Genomic DNA, 22393 nt, shown 5'->3' with positions numbered 1-22393 from the left:
GCACTGCAGTCAGGGCGGTGCCCCCACACATGGGTGACTTACTCATTCAATCACTGTCATACACACACACACACACACTGCTGACAACATGCAAGTCAGATATATGAGTTCACGCTCATTTAACAATCAATAGCCATCCATATACCAATGGTCCATTGCTGGCTTGAGCAGAACTGCATTTAATACTAGACTTATTTGAGGTCAGTGGAAATCTGAAGGTTAACAAACTTAATGCCAGGAACTCATATCGTCAATCAAAAAATAATGACTCAGATCATCTGAACACCAACAAAGATGTCCAAACTGTAAACAAATGTCAAAAGCACATTATGAAGATTTAAGTGCTAGCGAAGCAAAAAGTGTTACCAAACTGTCAAGCCTTTAAAAGACACCTAATATCAGACAGTTTTTCACAGCCATTTTTCAAACGCACATCATTAATCTGCTTGTGGATTTAAAGCAGCTTTTTCATACAATCTGTTCCAAACAGCCTCAAATCATCACTCTCACCAGGCCTCATGCTGTTCAACACAAAACAGAAATATTCTGCACATATATTTACACACGCGTGGTAATATAAGTAGTGAAACCAAGCTGCTTTCAAACACCACCACAGTTCAATGTCACCAGCGTGTGCCAGAACACTGTCCATATGATTGTAAGCATTACTTTGACTGTTGATTAAAAAAAACTATAAATTAGATTTTTTTATTTTTTTTTTTACAGTAAGTAAGCAGGAAGTTCTCACGACGACTTTTCATTGTAACGTTCCCCTCTCTATGTAAAGTGACTCCTGTGGCTTTTCAACAGTCACATTACTGGAGTTGAACCATCTGTGCTATTATGTGGTCATGGGAATAAACCTGACCATGTGTTACAACATTAACGAGACAACATAGTATCCACATAATGAACACTTGGCACAGTGATAATACGGTTTGAATTTTTGCTGTAGCTCCAGCTTTGACATTTAATGCCTTTAACTGGCCGGTGTGCACTTCACACAACCAGCACCGAGTCCTGGGCTGGATTACATGACCACAGCTGTTTCAAGATAGTGGGTTTAGTTACATGCAACATCAGAGCTAACGACAAACCTTCATCTTTTAAAATCTATCTATTAAAATCCCTGACTGACTCCCCTAGTGGACTGGCATTATCGTTGTTTAGTCATGATTTCACTCATATCTGACTTGTGATTGTGTTTACTATCTTTGACATCCCTTGTTCTAAAAATTCAGTGGTATCGCATACGGATACCAGGAGTCACACATCCTCGCTCTATAATTTAGAAATGATACTGTCTGTCTATGGTTTAAAATGATGATTTTGTACACGATATATCATAGACTATAACAGACCACTGATTGTTGAACATTTGGGATTGGGTGCATCTCTAGTGGTGCATCACTGCTGAAATACAGATACAGTCATTGAAGTTAAAAAAAAAAAAGAAGTAGAAGCAGAATAAACAGGGCCGAGACAAACCCAGATGGACTGGTTCTCTGGGAAAAGAGCCTGCTTTTCTGTTCTTTTCTAAATATCATGGTTCATCCTGCCAGTGTAGAAAAAACAAAAGTAGCACAAAATGTACTATTTTTGTAGTTTGTTCTGTTCTATTCTTACTCACTCGGACTAAATACAGCACCGTGTTTGAATCAGGTGTCATCACCATGCAGTGTTGATTGATAGATCAAATCATTGTAAAATTGTAAAACAAATCCTGCTCTGGTTTATCAGAGGATTCAATCTTGAGTTGGATATTCACATTCAGATTTCAAAGATCCCGTTGATACTGATATGGTCTGACCTTCCAGGGTCACTGACAGCGTCCTCATTCGTCACGCATCTTTTTCTGCCGCAAAGCATATCTTTCCAGAAGAGCTGTGGATACTGTACTGGTTACGGGTGACTGTGAAAATTCTGCTCTCAGACATTACCAATTATTTTCCGTCTTTCTTTTCATTGCTGCAAGTTGATGAAATAAGTACGTAAATAATCAGGACAAGCTGAAATCTTCTACTCAAGTTAAAAGAAAAACTGAAACTCACATTCAGTTTCATTTTCAGCACCAGTGTTAAAAAGCATCAAACTGATTTGTTTCTTCCTAATGATATTGTTAAAATGCCTCTGACTCCCCATCTTCCTTCACTGTAACATGTTACTGTTTCATGAAAATATAAGATTTAAAAAAAATAAATAAATAAACTTGGTGTTATAACTAAATACATTTCTTATCAAATTGACCAAGAGATCTTAAAATAACTGCCCTTTAAAGGTGCCAGAGATTTATGTGTACAAGCTAACATATGTATGACTATGAGCTCTTTTCAAGTCTCAAACAGCTGAGGTTTCAGCTGTCTTAGTTAAAACAGGACAGTTGGAAAGGATTAGTTGTGATGTAAACAATGAGAAACCATTACAACTGTCTGAGATCAACCGCACAAGATTACAGCACCAACTAAATACATGACTACAAATGTCCCATTAAACTAAGCTGACGAAATGGTTAGAAATGTTCATTATTAGGGGAATGTGTGCTTCGACCTGCTTTTCTCCTTGAAGGCATTTTAATGTTTAACGAAATTCAAAATTTCTACTTGTCTCAACTGCAATGTCCCACAAGTGCTGACAAGCTTATCTGTTAAACTTCTGGCAACACAAAGGGGTATAAAGTTCATATGGAAAAAATAAATCTTGTCTTTCAGGTCCTAACAAAAACAAAGCACCTAAAATAAAGCGCTGCACAGGAAACTGTCATTTTGTGTTACACAAGCCAGCAGTAATCAAAAATAGACGGCAGGATGTTGTTCTTGTATTACTACGCTGATACCCACTGACAGCTTTTTTCCACTTTCCCCAGACTGGAGAGGCAAGCGCTCATAAACCGGGACGCGAATGACTAAATAGCCACGCTGCGGTGGTTAATTAGTGGGAACGGTCCTGGAAAACTGCATAGCCACAACGCAGGTCAAATGGGCTGAGAGGATATTAGAGGCGACCTCCATTAGTTGTGACAGAGACCCTTGTGTGGGTGGAGGGAGCTGTAGGGAGGTAGGCGGGGACCAGTGGAAGAGGGAAGTCATCTTGAATGTGCACCAGTGCCTCTGCTGCAGCCCTGTTGCCTAGCAATCAAAAATATTTACTCTTTTACCAAAACGGTGGAGGATTTTTTATTTTTTTTTCACATTCTGGAAAAGTGAAAACAATGAGTCTTATCCTTCTAAATTAGTTGTGGAGGCCCCTGTCAGCCTTAGAGATCCTGCTTGTCTGGAATGTTGATCTTGTGATAGGCTAGGGTAGTGTAACCATGTTACCATGGCAACTGGGGAAAAAATATATCGTGACTGGGCTGTACAGGTTATAGGCTGTTTGTGTGTTTATGATCAAATTCACTTGTGTGTGAAATCACACAACAGACTAAAGGGGGGTTGCATTTTCCAACTGTCACAACTGTATATCCGTTGCCATGGTGACTCATACTGCAAAGTCTGGGTGGCCAAGGAGTATTCTGTTTGCTGCAGCCTGCATGGTGAGGGTACGGGCTGTTGTGTGGTGCGTCTGCAGGGGGAGCGGGTTTTATTCCTCGGACGCAGCGGCTGTCTGCTGGGTCGGTTTCATGTGCACAGATGCTCATTCCAGCTGGAGGGGATTATTGATGACATGTACCAGCCTGGAACAACACTGAGGCTGCTCCAAGTGGGTTTGACGGAAGGGAAGAACCACACCTAAAAATCTGACAGAGCCACTCTGGCAGAAAGCTGACACATGAAAATGGGGGGGGGGGGGGGGTTAATACAATGGAAACAGGAACATTATTTATAACAATATTGGAATTCAAGAGTTTGTGACTTATTTTATCTTTTTTTTCTTTTTATAATCAATCAAATGTTTTGGAAGAGTAACAGGCCTGAACTGCATGTGGCCAGTTTGGCACTGAGACTCCTTCTCTGCAGGACCACGGTGCTGCAATACGTGCAGAATGTGGTTTGGCATTGCTGAAGTATGTAAGGCATTCCCTGAAAAGGGCGTCATCTGGGTGGCAGCATATGTTGCTCTGAATAATGTGCTCATGGTGAATGATGAACACAGCGTACATGGTCACCACCCTGTCTCTGTACGATCACATTTAATGGCTTTTGACCTGCGGTCTTCAGCTGTATACCCCGCCCCCCCCCCCGTCTCTTCGGCCTGGTCGATGCAGCAGTTCATGATTCCCAAAAAGGATTTCGCAGTTTGAATCTTCAGACCACAAGACATTTTTCCACTTCGACTTGAGATTGGGATCAAAAACAGCACCAGTATGGAATTACTTGTGGCCATAGCCAGCTTTTTTTCTTTTTTTTTTTAAATCTCTAACAATACATTTGTTTTCAAGTATTACCTGTCCACATTCTGGTCGTAGCGACACGGAAGGAGATGACATCAATCTGTGCAGTTTAACTGTATTACTAATGACAACATTATTACCTCCGCCAAGGAGGTTATGTGATCGCCCAAATTTGTCTGTTGGTTTGTCTGGATGTTCGTCTGTTCGTTCGTCTGTTCGTGCTGCAATCTTGCGACCTGCCACAAGGTGGCGCGACCTCAAGGTGCCAAAGCCAAACAGAGCCAAAGCCAGACAGAATGCATATTGCGCGGATTTGCTGTAATTAGCACAACAAAAGATTGCAACGGCAAGCCAGTGTGCATAACTGCATATAGCGTAATGAGAACGGCGAACACTGCTTCCCGACAGAACACTGCTTCCCCACAAAACATTATAATAATAATAATAATATTAATAATAATAATTAATAACGGCGAACACTGCTGTTCAATAATGAATAGGGAGAAGGGAATGCCCCTTCTGCTGACAGCGCCAAAGAACAAGTAGCCCACATCAGGAACGTATGTCCATATATGGCTCGCTATCCACAGGTAGGTTGGCGGTTGGCGGAGGTCTGCACTCTCTGAGTGCATTTCTAGTTTTCCTTAATCTGCTCTAACTAAAACAATCTCAGCTTGTCTGGGCGAACTAGAAACAGATTTGTAAGTTTTATTGTATTCACAACTCATAGCTCACAACATTATAGCAGTCCCACATGGTTGAAATAGGAATAATCACCAGCATGTTGCAAATTTTCCAGCATACAAGAGATCCATTTTCTGATCCAGTGCTCTTAACTGTAATAAAACACTGCTGAAAGATGAAAATCAGTTCTGTGGATAAGGTTTGGTTAGCTTTAAGCACAAAACCAATTGCTCAAATAGAAAGACGATGGTTTTATGTACAAATTACCACTTTGTTAGATCTTGGGGATCTTTGTAACTATGGTTACAGCAATAACCCTGTGGTCAAGGTTAGAAAACGATTGTGGTCATGCTTAAAATAAGGAAAAAGCACTGATTAGTAGCTCACAAAAAAACAAACCATACATGCATAAGTGTGATTACTTTGTTGATACGCCCCACCCCGGTGACCGCTTTCATTGATGGATTTTCAGACTTTATGATATTGTCACCGAGATTCTTTCGCTTGCTTTGAGGTTTCTGTTATTGCTTCTTGTAGAGAGCTTCGTCACTTGGGCACAAACAGATTTGGACTCGCTGAAATCTGTGAGTTTTCCAGGGATGGCAGTGACAGGAAATGGGTGTGTTTTTGTGTGCTCAGAGCAGGAATTCTGCATCCTCCAGGTCTTACCCAATAAAGTAGGCATCACATTTGAAGGCCATCTCTTGGACTGGTCACCTTATGGCACAAGGCTTATGCTGAGACCAAACGGTGCCTAATTACATCATGACTTAGTCTCATCTCGACTGTAAAACTAGGTGACCTCATATCTGTCACAAGTGAAACACTTTATGCTGAGGTGGAAGTTGTCGCTCGTTGGTAACATACTCGCTGAACAAAGCAACACAGACAGACGACAGACATTGTGTTGGTGTGTCCAACACTTCATTTAATGCTCCATGCTGCATCATGCATTCATGATTGTTACTATGATTACACATTTGACACAAGTATCTGACATCAAAACATTTTTAAAGAAAGCCACTCCCACCCTTTCGTTAGGTGTCTGGTAGAGCTCTGTGTCAGCTCCTTTAATGGCTCTTGTCTTGGAAAACTCTGGCCTATTTAAGCATATAATAGAGACATGTCCTACTTGAGGAGTAATAACACAGGAGAGAGATGCAAAATGCAAAATCTCTACACACATCATCCGTGTGGTGTAAAATCAGCTGAGGAGACGAGACAAAGGCTGTCTCTCCCACAGCCAAGCAACACACCCCTGACTGCAGCCTGAGCCGCAACAATGAAAACTGGAAGGCAGGCAGGCAGGCATCACACACACACACACACAGAGAAAGAGAGGGAGTGGGAGAGGATTCTCTGCAGTCGGAACACCCACCAGCACCCAGCTGCCTCGCTGCGTAGCACCGGGCTGCCCTAAATTCAACCCCCCACCCTCTATGCTCTGGCAGCAGCCTGAACCTTTCTCCTCCTCGGGATGCAGATATCCAGGCGCCCCACTACGCTGGCTAATCACGGCTCATCACAAATGGGCGTGTAGCCTCCCCCCTTACTCTTCTTTCCTCCTCTTCCTTTCACTCCCTGCCGCAACACAAGCCCAGTCTGTGTCGTCTGCAAGGGGGGGGGGGGGTTGTTTCATTCTTTACATTAAACTAAATTAGGCCCTTTTTAAAAAAACAATGAGCTGGTCTGCAAGACACGCAAATCATTTTACACTACTCACTTTTGTTCAGTCATTTGCTTTAGACACATGGCAATACGATTAGAATGTATGAAGTGTGTCGCTAAACACACAGTGCATCAAAATGACAGGACTGCAAATGAGACCATCCCTGGTCAATATCCTCCCAAATAGCTGGAGGATCAATAAGTGCAGGACAGAATAATCCCACAAGAGCTGAACCCATTTTTGTTAATGTGACTCAATTCTAACGGCAAAATGTACATTTTAGTGTTATTCTTGTTTCAAATGCCATCAATACAATTTGTTGGGGGAAAAAAATAATAAAACTACATTTCCTCGTCAGTTTAAGGTTGTGCTACAATGGAACATTTTAAAATGACCCATTTGCATGTTAAACACGCAGCTATGCACAGCAGAGAGCAGAAGTCCCTGCAGAAACGATTTGATGCTTTTTTTTTTTTTTTTTTTTAAGGGCGAGTCGGCTCACCACAAGGCATGGATCCCCTCAACAAAGAAGATGCAGGACACCTTTAAGAAAACGCCTTATCTCCCTGCCCAGGCTGTCACTATGGCAGCCAGTCATGCCATTTCATTGTGCACTCATTTTTTAATTTTTTTCCCAAGCGACTTCTTGCATTCTCGTCCTCTGACAGAAACAACCTTTTTAACATCGAGCTGGTGGTTCGTGTGATTTTATCGCACAACTCAAACCCAGCGCAGTGATTTGCAACAGCGCGCATCAAAGTTGCTGCAGCCAGCGAAGCAGAAATAACTCTTTTACTCACTGTGATCTTCGGGATGTTCTTTTTGCCTTGATAAGACATCTTTTTGTCCGATTCGACCTCTGAAAAACAAGCTCGAAAACAGGATAGTTCCCTCGTTACGGATGCTGCTGCGGCCCTCGCCTGGATGGGAGCTTCAAGGAATGGTCGCCCCTCTTGTCAGTGCGATGTTCAGTGCCTCGCAGAGAGCTATAGGAGCGTGTGTGCTCCAGTCGCCCTGCCCCTCCCTCAGGAGGCTCGCTTGCACAGACGCAGTGTCGCAGTCTCTCCACCTGAGGGCGCAGTGGAGCAGCTGGGGAACATGAAGCCCTTGGCAACACGCACTGTCCAGTCAGTTAGGCGGTGTTTAGGTCACTTAAAGTGGAAAACTACACATTAGGAAATGGGAATAAATCACCATAATTTTCTGACTGGGTTTATTTTAAAATTCTTAACGGAACTCCTTCATTCAAGACATAATTCATGTCTTAAGTTAAGCAAATTAGTATTTGCTAATCATCACCTACAGATTTTGGTGTTTTGTTGTCATGTGCAATATGGTGGAGCTGCTGTCACAGAGCCTGTTCACCGAACTGCACACACACACACACACACACACACACACACACACACACACACGCACACACACACACACACACACACGCACACACACACACACACACACACACACACACACACTCCCTCCTCACTGTGTGTCCCCACCCAGCCATGTGTCTCCATTGTTTGAACCTAAAGTGGACCCCCTCTCCACTCACCACTCCCCTCCTCAGCCCTAATGCAGGTCTAATGAGTCTGATGTGAGAGCAGGCTCTTGAGATTATGTGTGCCTCTTTGTGTGAGTGCGCACATGTAAGTATCAACGAGAAAATCATATTTTTCTTTTTCTTTTTTTTAAAAGACCAATCTAAAGTTCAAAGATATTCTGAAAATCCATCATACAGAACCATATGTCTCTAATTAGTATTACAAATACTAGATATAGATACACTTTAAGAATCTGCAGTATGTAGAATTTATATAGTCTTTAATACCTACGGAGGAGTGTGACTACTCCTCATTTTCTTCTTGCTTCAGCTCCATGAAGACACAGGGCCTGCATGCTGACATGTCCTTTCATGGCAGCGAGGCAGTAAGGCATTACCTCAGCATTCCCAGGCCTTGGAGAATGCATTAACAACACACTCTTATGTTTGCTGGCCTGCTACCTCTGCAGACTGCATTAACCAGCTGACACTGACAGACAGACAGACAGGAGGCAGGCAGATCAAGGATGCAGAAATGACTCTGTCAGGTTATCAAGTCTGCACCAGCAAGTTTCCCCGCCTTACTGGGCCAATATGGTGCGAGAAGCATCCTCTTCGACACCCAGCAATTGAGTTTAAATACCCTGTTCAAGATTAAAGACACAGCAATATTGTATTTAACGATCTAGCAAATATGTGATGTCTTTATGAAGAAGAAACCAGAGAAATGTGAGCGTGTCCTACGTTCACTGATGCAAGGAATTGCATTTGGGTGATGGGAAAAGGTGGAATCACTGTAGAGCTCCAGTTAAATAGCTATGCATTTTGTAGAAGTAGTCCTCCTAAATTTCAATGAAGATGGCCTGCCTAAATTACGCTTCAAAAACACTGGATCCTATATTTCCCATAATGCTCTGCAGTATCATATCAGTGCAGCTTATGTTAGAAATCTGGACAATGTTCTCATCTATACTCAACACTCTTCCAAGCACTTTAATAGATGTTTTCATTTGGAGAAGCTTAAATATATCACTACATATTTAGCATTTAAGTTAATAATATACGTGTGCGTGTGTGTGTGTGTGAGTGAGTGCGCTCACATGTGCGTGTGTGTGTGTGTGTGTGTGGGTGTGTGTGTGAGTGAGTGCGCTCACATGTGCGTGTGTGTGTGTGTGAGTGTGTGTGTGTGTGTGTGTGTGTGTGCATGTGTGAGTGAGTGACTTGCACCCTGGTAGTACGTAGAAAGGGAGGAGGGCTTCCTCCCTTAACTAGTTTCCCTGGACATCTGGCTCACCACTCCCCTTTGTTCACCCCACTGCAGCAGCTCGTTGCACTCATTAGCTCACCAGACACAATTATGATGAGTAATTAAGATCATCATCATTAACTATTACAACATAACAGCAACACAAGCTGACTAGTTGAGAGCATTTCAGCCGACTTCTTTTTTTTTCCTCTTTCAGGGTTCAACCTATTTTAACACACCCATGAAATAAGCACAGTCCCAGACGATAACAGCATCATAGTGTCCTTTAGACATTTAATTATTTACCATCAAAGTAAAGCTGGGGCACTTGAAAGTGATGTGGGAAGAGAAACGATGAATTCTCACAAAGGGCAGTTTGAGTGACAAAGTTAATGTTCAGCCTGAAGCTAGATTATGTTACAAAGGGTGAGCACATCCTGTCTCTGGCGTCTCTTTGAGTTTGATATCCAAATGGCAAAAAAACACTCACACAGCCTCAATCTCTGACTGTTGATTTCTGCTGAATCATCTGGTCCCTGAGGAGCTGCAATATTGTAGTTCAGGTATAGGTCGCATGGTGGGAATCTGGCTGCCTGCCACACTCAAGATTTCCATATTCAACTTAGGTAGATTAAAAATCTCATTGAACACATTACAGTGCTCATTTCAGACTGTTGAGGTTGTTAAAGTTAAGATATGGGTTCAATTTAGAATTTACAAGCAGGGAATGTTACATGTTACAATGTGACTATTTAAATGCAGATGATCTCTTAAATGGTCAACTGCAACAAAAAGAGCCCCAATTTTAGCGGGGAAGCAAGAAGCCCAAACTATTCAACCAAAATCGAGAAAAAAAAATATGATCAAGAAAACTTTTGTCCTCAAATAGACAGAGCACTGTGGCTTCAAACTGTCTCCCAGCGTTAGTCTCACACCAGGTCATGCAGTCATCTGCCCTGTCTGTGATGAATACAATTTGGAAGACAACAAAGAGCGATAAGACATATGTCATCACAGCAGAAAGAGCAGCAGACACAAGGCTGGAAATTGTTAAGAGCTTTTATGCTGTATCTGTCCCTTCTTTCCAGCCTTCTCTCAAGTAATAGTTGCAAATATCACAAAATGAGCACTGATTAGATTACTTTCAACATCTCGCTACCCTCTCATATAACCCTTAAAGTTGAAACATCTCAGCCCTGCACTACTCAGGTTCACTAAGATCAACTGCAGATTTCAGATCAGAGTGTATGTAAGGTTGATTAATTTTATCAGTTTATATCTAAGTGTAATCTACCAAAGCAGATCATTTAAATGTTTAGCTTCCATGTAAAAGTTATTCTGCTTTAGTCACGCATTAGACTGATGTGTCACCAGCACTGCAGTTAGTGAAGGACTAACTGGTAATAATCTTCATTTTGCCTAATGGCCTCTCTCCTCTAAAAGCCTATTTTGGTGTGAGTACGGGTGTGTGTTTGTGTGTTTATTGCAGAGCCAGAGAGAGACATGACTCATCACTTCTGATGCCCAACGTGATCTCAGTCAGTCTGACATTAGGACAACCAAATTTCTTGCTCAGAGCAAGTGTCATTGAACAGTGAATACTGTAAATAATTAGTTTGCTCCCCCTTTTTTTGCCAAAGGAAACTACCAGTATGTTTAGTCTCAGATACAAATGCAATTAATCAAAAAATATATCACAATGAAAAATGTTATGATATTAAATTTAATGGGTTTATCGGTTATCTTTTTTTTTTTTTATCACCCAGGCCCTGTTGCCAACTTTATTTTTGTAAATTATGAATATATATATATATATATATATATATACATATATATATATATATATATATACACATATATAATTGCTAATTGTTAACTTAGTCTCTGGAGGTTTTGTATTGATCTCTGTCTATGGTGCTAAAAATTCAGGCCCTGCCTTTGTTTGCGTCTCTCTCCGTGGTGCTGAAAATTCAAAACTCATTATCTTATTTAATGCCTCTCCATTTTGGTACGCTAAAAATTATAATATACCATTGTGCTGCTACATTATGCCAGATATCTGTATCAACTACGGATCTCCTGAGTTCTTTGGCTTTAATGGCAAAAATATGGCAAAAATGAGCTAATCCATTACAACCCACCTTGTCCACATCCTATAACCTTGTTCTCCACGCAGAGAAAAAACATGGAACAACAAAGGGACCAGGTAATGCAACAACAGACACACACAGCATCACGGCAAATTGTTTTCAAATAGTTTTCAAGGTAATCTCAGAGTTAAATCAACGCCTCTCTGATATGGAACATATTCAGATTTTTTTTCAGCCCCACCAGAGTGATATGGGTGTAAGAAATTAGAAGCTTTGTATAAAGTTAAACAAATATATAGGTTGCATTTAAATAAAATCTTTTTATTCATGAAATATCCACTTATTAAAACCTCACCAGATTATATTCATTTGTTTTTTCAAACACACACACCCTGTACTACTGAGATTTTTTTGTTGTCTATCACAGGCCTGTTTATTACAAGCTTCTCTCTACTACGGCAACAGAGAAGGGTACCACTGGCTCGCACCTTCACTTTTTAGGCCACAGTTGTCACACAGAAATAGCACATTGCCATGAATGTCCAAGGAACACTTGTTGCTTTCTTTTGGCATGGCCCATCATTTATACATACCATTAATATTAGCAGTCATGCCCTCTGGCCATTCTTTGGCAGAAGTTCATTCTGTTGTACTTTCTTTAGGACAAACTTTGAATTGTATTTTCTTGCAATACGTGTCTTGCAAAAAACTCATCTCCTCAGCTGAGAAACTAAGTTTGTTCATGAAACTGGTGGTGAACAACTTCCCTGTGTCACATCCATGGGGTTTTCCCCACGTTTTTAGTTTTATGTTTTATCATGTTTTAGGTTGTTTCATGTCTTGGTTTTTGAGTTTATGTTTTGTTTTAGTTTTGCAATTGTTTTTCCATGTTCAGTTCATTAGTTTCACTCACGTCACCTGCATTCATTGTCCCCAGCTGCACTCATTTGTCAATCACTCGCAGTTCAGTATTTAGTTTCCAGGTTTCCCCTTTCATTTTGTGAAATCCTTTCTCTGTTTTTCACCCCTCATGCCACGCCACGTTAAACCAACTTCAACCAAGTTAAGTATTTTCTTGTCATGCCAAGTCTTTTTGTTTTTTTGTCTCAGCCTTACTCATGTTTTATTTTTCCACAGTGTAGTTTTGTCTTCTGGCTCAGCCGCACTCTTTGTTTTGACTTTTGTTTTTGCGAATAAACCAAGTTTTTCTTTCTGCATCCGTGTCCTGCCAACCCAACCCTGACACACTGTTTCGTTCAGTCATTCTATGGTGCCAGTTTCATTGGTTGATTATGGCTCAGTTATATTACACAGACTATAATGTGGCAGATATGCAAGTAACAAAGTCTGATGTATAATTTAGTTAATATAAGGTACTTGGCATAAGTACATCCAGCCTCTTAGTGGAACAAATAGCCTATAATGGAGACTCTAAGCATGTTGATTATAGACAGATTGTGAATTGGCTATTTAGGGTTTGCTTTTGAAGGAACATCTTTAAAACCTTCTCTACCGTTTTGCATTTTCCACACAAATTGCTTATCCTTAAATATCTCAACAACAAATTTGAAAGCATGGGCTTCCAGAATAGGGGAAAAAAACAAATAACCACCACAACAGTGCCACTTTTTGTGGGATCCACTCCTGCTACACGTGCTGCACTAAGCAGCCGCCAGTCACACCAAAGTTCAAGTCCTCTCACCTTTTCATCCCCCAGATTCTGCAGCATTTCTTTACCCCCGCTGCTTTTGGTCTCAACTTGCGGCGAGTCTTTCCCTCCGCGCCTGTTTGCTGCGGGACTTTCCTCACCAGCGGTGCTCTGGTCACCGCGAGCCGGGGACCTCGCCTCCTCACCGGTCTCTCGGTGCGCGGTCCTCGGGGTTCGGCAGCCCCTTTGCCCAACGCTGAGGGCATCGAAGTCAATGGTTTTACTCTCAAATGCGTCCTCGACGCTGCAGAACAAGCCGCCGTATTTCTGCCGGGGGATCTGGTCAGCCGTGCCGGGACGGGCGAGATAAACCGGCAGGTCGTCCTCTGCGTTCTGCCAACTTCCTCTGCGCTCTGCCATGGTGGAGTTCCTGCACGAGTGACCGAGAAACGCCGTGAAACTGGTGCTGAAGTGGTGTTTGTCTGTGTATGTGTGAGGGAGACAAGCAGGCTGGAGTTGAATCGAGGCCAGAGGAGGCACTGTGGCAGTACTTGACGGGCTGTCTTTGCACACAGGATGCGCTCTTAGAGAACTGTGTTTGTATGAGTTTGAAGTGATAAATACATAAACAGTTCAGCAGAGGAACCAGGTAATTTACATGAACATAACCAGTTTAAAGTCAGGCAACCTGATTGTACATGTAAATACAGAATACTGGAAAATAAACATAAGTAAAGTACAGCTGACGTGTTGGCGCACTGATATCACGGTTAACTAGTGCCCAGGTAAGACAGGGGTCCAGTTCTTCGCTGCCCTTTCAGCACCTCAGGATATTTGGGGGGGTCACACTTGCGTTCAAAACACAAGTCAAAGCGGTATGAAGCCGATGAGTCTCCAAGTGCTTGTCTGGTTCTTCAGCAGCAACACCTCGGGGGTGATTACTGACGCCAGCACATCTGAGACGAGCTCGTGCCAGCAGCGCGGGAGACAGGCAGCTTCCAGGCAGCAGAGTCAAACTGAAAGACTGCTGAGTCCATCCAGAGGGCTGCACCCTGCAAAGGGAGCAAGAGTCAACGCCGTCACTCAGAAAACAGGATATCAGCATGTTTCCCATGTTTGTATGGGGTCAACATGGTACTGGTCCCACTGAGGGGGACACAAAAAAACCTCCACTTACACCTTTTCCCTTGATGATGTTGAACCAATGAAAACACATTCATTGCAAAACTTCATTTAGAAAAGCTCTGTTTTAAAACAAATAACTCGCCTTTTTATTCAGACACTGTAACAAGCTTATGTTTATGAAGTTTATGAGCAACAGAAGAAACGTGGACAAACAAGTAGGAAGCACCTCAAAAGTGGAAAATATGGGACACTACATTATCTAGCTGTACTGCTATATTCCACATTGCACACATGTAAAAGATAAGGAGTTTAATGTGAACCTTGACTTCAGTTGAGTCCCTCAACAGTTTGTCTACTGCAGTAAGAGGGTGGCTATTTGTTTCACAGTGAGGTGAAAGTATTGGTGGAAACTTTCATCAGGCGGATTAGAAATACCATCCGGATGTCTGAGTGCTACATCTGAGGGAGAGAAAGTGTAAATGTGAGCACACAGACTCCACAGCGATACCAAAGACTCAAGGTCAGTCACACTGTAGGCTAAAGTGAGGTCAAACATGCCACATCTCATCCAACAGGTTGTCATCACTGAAATCAAGCCAGTCATTTGACTCAGATTAAAGCACCAAGGTTTTAGAAGATGCCAAAAGGCTGCTCTGTGAAAATGTATCTCTTGTCCTTTCCTCCACAATGTTAGTTTTTCTTCGGTGGCAAATAGGGCTGAAAGATAAGGACAGATAACCTGTATTTGTTTTAGATTTTTACCCTTGAAGTAGCTCAGAGGGTGTTTTTTTTTTTTTTTTTTTTTTCCTTGTTTCTTGCACATTTATATGCTGACACCAACTGGCGAAGCTGCCTCAGACAGAATTGAATCTTATGTGAAAGAACAAGGACAGTCCTTAAAGGCTTGTGCAGAGTATGTTTGTCTTGAAGCAAAGCCTGCTCCTGTTCTTAGGACAGAGCCTGTGACTGGGAGGCAGTGGAGCAGCTCACACTGTCTGACTTTCAGCATCAATGACGTAACAACAAAACCAAAGAAAAAACATTGTTTATTTTATTTACTGTCAAAGTAAGTCCTTCTGCTCAAACAGGAAATAAAGTTTGTCGGCTGTGTCCGTTCTGAGAGGCATCCACAACTCTGGGACATGAAACAGGCACATGGACAAAATGCACACTCACAGGATATTGCTCTGACTTAATGAGGCTTTTAAGGCAATGACAGCCAAGCTGGAACAAACCAGGAGGCTATCCTCTTCTTCATATTAAAAATGGATGCCAGCTAGTAAAACTGATGCCCCATCCAAGACAAAAGCTCTCATGTTACCACTGCTTAAGTGCAGGTTCATTGAGGCATGATGGATTGATGGCAGACAGGACAGCGTTTGGCAAATTCATGCCCACTGGTTTTCATGGATTTGGCACAACAGGCCTCACGGAGTCTGGGACCTTTGAAGAAGGAGGTAAATGGGCCACAGGCAAGTCGGTAGGATTTAACTCAAATGATACGCAGTAATGCATGAAGTCTGGCAGGCAGAAACGACTAGGGCTGGATCATGAGTGATTTTTCATTAAAAAAAGACATAACACAACACATTCCTCTGAAATAATCACTAATAAATTAATTTAGAGGGAAAAGGAAAGGAGCTACAGGCTGTGGGCACCCCAAAAGATCTCCTCATTGAGCTAAGTTTAATAAAAATCTCAAACTTTTATGAGTTGATTAGGGCTAAATGTAATTCCCAGTCATTTTTAGGTGAGGTTAGGTGATGCAAATGTCATAGCTTTGTAAATACTGTAAAAATTAGAATAAATAATACGCACACGGCAGCAGTACTGTAACAGGGATAGGTATTCCCTGTCTGTAATGTGAATAAGAAACAGCAGTTAACAGCTACAGTGAAGGAAGTCATTCGAGCTCTCGAGGACCAAAGCAATGTTCAGAGAGCTAACTACTCCTCCCCCAATTAGAAGTTGGCAATTGAAATTGAAAATTTGCAGTATTTCATGAAAAGAACAGCTCTCCAACTGTTAAGCGCAGGGATGGACTGATCATGCGTTAGGCTTTTCATGCAGAATGAAGCACAGGCAACACTGCAGAGTGAATTCAACTGAATACAGCACATCCTGTACGCAAACATCACAATGCTGTAAGTTTAGAGAAGAAAAGTTTGTCTTCTACAAGAAGATAATGATCCTAAACAGTGTTGTCATGGCCCCCACAGTACATGAACATAATTGAAAACCCGTGGATAGATCTCTGAAGAGCATTGCATAAAAGATGCTCCAATAATTTCACAGAGCTAAATACCTCTGCAGGAAGAACAGGTAAATGCATTATATCTAACAGACAACTGAAATCAGCAGTGATGCTGTCAAACAGGAAGTAAAATCATACCTCACCAATGCTTTGATATGTGGTTTCATATTTTGTGGAATTACTATTTTTTGTGGCTTTTGCACCTTACATATCAAGTGAAACTGAGCCTTACATAGTAAATATTCCTGTGTTTGATTTACTCAAATATTCCCAGTGTCTGCTGGTACCATGGCCAAGTCATGTCAACCTAATTTGATGTGACTTCCATATTAAGACTCCATAAAGGTTTTACAGGCAACAGTTTTTTTCTTTCCCCCCCAAACTGCTACAAACACTCTTAAGGTGTTATCTCAAACCAGATTTTAGGTTTGGATAACTGTTGTGCTTTCAACGTGAGATTAAATTGCCATGGACATATTTTCTAGTTGCTATATTCTCTATTTAACTAAAAAAAAAGGGACCGCTTTTAAATTTTCTAAAACAGCAGCTACCACCTTTAAATCATCATTATGCTCAGCAGCATTAAGCAGCTTAAATAAAGGCCCATGGGCCTGTTGTAGAAAAAATTCAAAAGGGATGGCAAACTGGAGTAAAAGCTGGTGGAGGAAACACATCTCAGCAATGCTGATGTGTTTCCCTGTGTGCGCAATATGCGCAAAACATCACTACATCACTTCTGCTGCCTTAGAGGAATGCTGGTCTTGGTTCCGTTTGTTGACTCCTCACCCTCGCTGTGTGAAAGGTAAAGAGGTGAGAGCAGACAAGTGAGATGCCACTACGAGGACACAAGTCACTGTTGCTAAGCAGCTAAACACAGCAGACAGGACGGCTGCATCCGCCCAGGAGGGTTTGGCTCCTGCCCAGCTGCTGCTGAAATAAGGTTAAAGAGCCTCCAAGGATGGATATGCTGTCATTTTAATTTTGCATCCCGTACGGTGAGCCAGGCTTTTGAACAAACGGTTGCACAGGGGTTTACATGTTTTCCAGGATGACTCATTATTGAACTTTGACTTTTAAACTGCCCACTTTTCTAAAAAAAAAAAAAACGGGTGTCATTTTTTATGCAAAAGGTTTGTGGCGGAAAAGCATGTGTTCTGCAAAAAAAAAGATTTTTTTTTTTTTACCCAAATCTGTCATCTAGAATTAATGTGTTTGGAAAATGTGAAATGCGCAGAATTGGAGTAGACTGCAGAAAAATAGAATAACTCAGCTCAAAGATGTTCTATCGCTTCAAACTTTATTTTCCTTTTTTGTATGGGTTGTAGAAGGCAGTTATTTGGTCAATCCACAAGATGACCTCTGTGTGAGTGGTGAAAGGAGGACAGATAGAAGTGCTTTTATGACAGATACCCTTTGGCTAGGCTGGTCTACAGCACAAAACCAGGCTTGACCTCGCCGTTCTCGTCTGCCTTGGCAGGGACAGTAAGTGAAAAGACAGGCTGTTATCCTGGACAGACTGTCACATATAGCTTAAAAAAGACCATAATGTGGAAAAGCCCACTGTTTAACAAGCTTGTGAGACTACTGAAGCCTTCAGTGTGAGATTTTCATTTTCCTATAAAATACAGTACCACAAGCTTTAAAACTTTTAAACACTGAGCTCTACGACTGAGCTGCAACTTAGTGAAAAACGTGAAAGACCACAGAAATGTTATTTGTGTTATAACTGACTTTGCCTTGTAATGTTAATGTCGGAGGATGTACAGGTGTGACATTGTGCCTGATGTTTCTTTCTTTTGGTTGTGGATGGAACAGCTGGAACAGTAACCATCAGCAGCCACAACTCGTAGCCTGCTTTGCTCTTCCTGGGTTAAACAAAGCAGACCTCTGTTAGCTGGGAGAAGTGATGACAGCTCCTAATAGATGCTAAAAGAAATAATATGATGCTAACAAACCAAGGAGGGAGGATAGAATTGTAGAAAAAAAACTGGAAGCTGTAGTTATCCAAAATTAACCCATTTTTCTCATCATTGTAACTCAAAATCTTCAGAACAGCTCAAATGACCTGATGGTGTACCACTGTTTTGCAAGATAAAATTCTGATGACAATATTTAATAGAAAAATGTATATATCATGATTTTTTTTCAAATTAAAATTTTAAATGATATAACAAGCAGAATGTTAATAACTGTGAATGTGCATAAAATTCTTGACATGAAAAAACATTTTAAAACAACTTTCTTCACTTTCCCTCCATGAAAATGTGAATCCTTTTGAAATATAATACGATTAAAACGTGTATATATAACACACTTCATTAATAAACTGATTGCAGCTTTCATTACTCTTTAACTCTGAAAGTAGAAAAGTAGTAAAAGTGATGATGACACACCTCTCAGGAGGGTTCCAAGTGCTTCCCATCAACAATACCATTACCAGTTGCAGATTACTGGCAGATACTATTACCAGTACAATAAATACGAGAAAAGAAGACAAACTAATCTTTAATGTCAAAGGCAATAATGTCTCTTTTCTTTCCAGGCTTAGTCATTTCTCGGTTTGTTAAATAATCTAAATGAAATAAGGAAATTTTATTCTTGTTGGAAGACAGATAAGAAACAGACTAAATAAAAACTTCTCTGTCAAATAAAAAAAAAAAACATTACACATTACAAATAATGTAATGCACATTTGTAACATATATCATCTGCATGAAATAAAAACTACATGAAAGGAACATACATGAGGAAATAGGGGAGAGTGTATTTGAGGCAACTGCCAGTTAGCTCAGTTAGCCCAAAACAGCATCAGTCGTTCCCCTTGTGAAAACAGAAGTGAACGGAGTGGGTTGTGGTTACTGTCTGCTTTGTAAGGAGATCCCAAAGTGAAAATCAGCTTGTGGATGGAGCCACAAGGTTGGACTAGACAGGTTCGCCTGCTCAGGTACACAGAGCACAAGCTAGTAAATATTTCAGTCTCTGGGCAGTTACTGAAGCGTCACGGGAGAGAAATGAAGGAGGTGTAGGCTTGCATTCACTTTCTACTGTTACATTTCTCAGAAGTAGACCCCTATGTGGCCAAAAGTGTTTAGGATTGTTAGTAGAAAAGAAGTTTTGGTTAGTAGAAAAAAAAAAAAAAAAAAGAGGGACAGCAAGACAATCTGCACTGTGGAATGGGTGATACTGTAGGTTTTTTTTATGTGTCATTTGAAATAAAAACTGGTCAATTTAATGACAAGAACGTACAGACAACATAACTGTTTGTTTTGAATCTGAACCAGATTTGATGCAGATACTTAAACTGGTCAGAGAATATTTACAGGTTTAAAGGGCATCCTCTGCTGGTCGAACAGAGCAACACTTTTTCAGTAGAATAACAAATCCAGTACAATGAATGTGATAGAGAGCGGGAATAGGAAAGGAGAGGAAGATATTCCATTATCCACATTCAAATTCCAATGATTTATCAGGTGCAATCGTTAAGGGAATTAAGCTCATCTTTGCAGCCGTCACCACAATTAAACAAAGCACTTTCTACCCCTTTTAAGTCATTTACAAACTGCCAAGTACACCAACTGTTCAAGCTGCTTCAGAGAGTTAAAAAAAAGTGTCACTATTCACAAAATAAAAGGGGAGACTACGGATAATAATTTAGATACATGTACATATCAACAATCTCTATATTACAGTACGGAGGAGTGATCTTTCTTTTTCTGTGGAAATCTGGGGACACAGTATCTGATTGGTGGGAGTTGTAAAAAGGAAAACCAGAGCGTGAGCCTCTTACAGTCTGCTGGCTTTTTCCAGAAGAGTTAAGAAGCAGTTTGACAGTGTATTTTTCATGTGGAGGTCCGGGCTGAGAGGAGGTGGATTACTCCCCCACCCCCCCAAGAGTCTTTCCTTTCTCTTTTTATGTCCCTTCACTGTGTCCAGTGACGACGTGTCAACCTGAGTGTCCTGTATGCCCTCTCAGAGTCTGTGCACACCAGTGTCTGCAGTGTACTTCTGTCCTTTTCCAGGCACGAACTCCGGAGATTGCAAGCAGTCTGTGTAAGCACCATTCTGCGAGCGGCGATGGCAGGCCAGGCAGCGACACACCATGTCCTGAATGTTCCGTGTTGTTATCTAACCTGAGACCAGCACTGCTCCAACGGCCTCTGCACATATGGGCCCTGAGTTTGCTTGCTTCTGTGCACCGAGTGGTTGCATTCACGGAGAACAGATTTGGACGGCAAAAAAAAGAAAAAGCTGGAGAGGCTGCGGTCTGGTGGTTTGTTTTCTTCGTTGTTTATGAGTTTTCTGTTTGTTTAAGTTCCTGCTGTGGCTGAATGAGGGTGGATGACATATTATAACTCTGCATGGCAGAGAGAACATTTCCCAGGCTTTGGTTTGGATTTATCACAGCATGTGTGTGTGTGTGTGTGTGTGTGTGTGTGTGTGTGTGTGTGTTTGCATTTGCATGCATCGGTAAATGCATTCTTGTTTGTAAACTGTGCGTCGTGTAAATGTGCATATGTGTGTGTTTCTAATACGAATGAAATGATCATCCTGGGCAGCATCCTGAGAATCCAAACCCCATTTAAAAAGATGACTAAAAAAGTAATGTCTGCAGTGTGAACTGGCCAATGCAAAACAAATCCACCAACACCGACAGCGGTCACTGATGGTATGACACTAACAGCCACAGCTTCCAGAAAATACACCAAACTGTAGTAGCAATCAAGATCTCCAAGCTGACACGGGACCTGGGAAGAAGAGTGAGGCAGGAGTTAGAATAAGGCAAAGAAAATTTAACACAGCTCATTTTTAAAGAATTTAGGACCCATTAAGGCATAGATTATATTTTTCATACACTCACAGCAGTCCTTTAATCTCTGTAGCTGGGGAGGGTAGTGGAGCAGCTAAAATTCTTGATATTATCCTAAGGAATTGATGGAGTTGACTTCCTCAAGTGTCCACATAAGCTGCTCTCACCTGCCTGAGTTTAAAGCCTTCTCTGCAAGCACCTTCCCCCTCTCTGAAGTCATCATGCCATGTCTGTCGACATGCTGACATGACACTGCTGCTCTCCCTGCCTCAAGCATTCTGTATCTACACATGTAAAATGGCACGGAGGTCCCAGAACAGAGCCATACACCATACAGTACATACAAAACTGTGCAAAGGTTACCAGCCACCTCTTATTTCTTCACATAATGTCAGAAAAATGAGAAGTTGATACATCAGTTTATTGAAACATGTGCAAAAATGAATGGAAATACAGCATTTAGGGCAAAAACAGAGTTTGTACAATTTGAAAGTGATTGAAAGTCAACATTTGGTGTGAGCAAATGTATTCTTCAACACAGCCTGAACCCTTTCAGACAAGTTGTTTCATCATTTCTTTAACCTTGTAGCACCCACAGTTGCAGATATGCAACAAGCTTTTTATTTATTTACATTATATTTTTATTTACATTACATTATTTGATTTTTTTTTATTTACATACATTATTTACATTCATGTGTAATATTTTTTTACATTACATTTTATGTGCTGACAGTTTTCACAGCAATCATTTTCTTGGCTCAGTGAATTACACTCTGCTTTGCGGTGGTCTGTTCTAGTTGGTTCTGGTCTCGTTTGGTGTGGTCTGCTTTGTCCACCTTTCACAGCGGTAATGGGAGGTCAGGTCTCCAAATTGTATTATTATGATTATTTTTTTGCATTTTTTTATTAGCTTCATGTGCACATTTTTTATTTACATTGCATGTGCTTCACTTTTTCACAACAAAGATCTGTGAAATCTGTTTGATTTGTTGTTGAA

At 41.2% G+C, this 22393-nt stretch overlaps 2 protein-coding genes across 3 annotated transcripts in view; both read right to left on the bottom strand.

The window, feature by feature from the left end:
- Positions 1–7670, bottom strand: part of dpysl3 (dihydropyrimidinase like 3) — a 38291-nt gene extending 30621 nt beyond the window's left edge. The window contains exon 1 of the mRNA XM_075486690.1: positions 7484–7670. Coding sequence (XP_075342805.1) covers positions 7484–7522 — 39 coding nt within the window. The 5' untranslated portion in view covers positions 7523–7670. The remainder of the gene's footprint in view (positions 1–7483) is intronic.
- Positions 7671–19711: 12041 nt separating this feature from the next.
- The window catches only part of jakmip2 (janus kinase and microtubule interacting protein 2), a 34536-nt gene continuing 31854 nt past the window's right edge, over positions 19712–22393 (bottom strand). The window contains exon 23 of one of the 2 annotated variants that reach the window (XM_075486688.1): positions 19712–21331. In XM_075486688.1, the coding sequence (XP_075342803.1) occupies positions 20933–21331 (399 nt within the window). In that variant the 3' untranslated portion in view covers positions 19712–20932. The remainder of the gene's footprint in view (positions 21332–22393) is intronic. The other variant, XM_075486689.1, reaches the window with a different exon arrangement.

The sequence above is a fragment of the Odontesthes bonariensis genome, chromosome 16 (genome assembly GCF_027942865.1).
Source record: "Odontesthes bonariensis isolate fOdoBon6 chromosome 16, fOdoBon6.hap1, whole genome shotgun sequence".
In the NCBI taxonomy this organism is placed as follows: domain Eukaryota; kingdom Metazoa; phylum Chordata; class Actinopteri; order Atheriniformes; family Atherinopsidae; genus Odontesthes; species Odontesthes bonariensis.
This window is presented reverse-complemented; position numbering and strand designations above follow the sequence as displayed.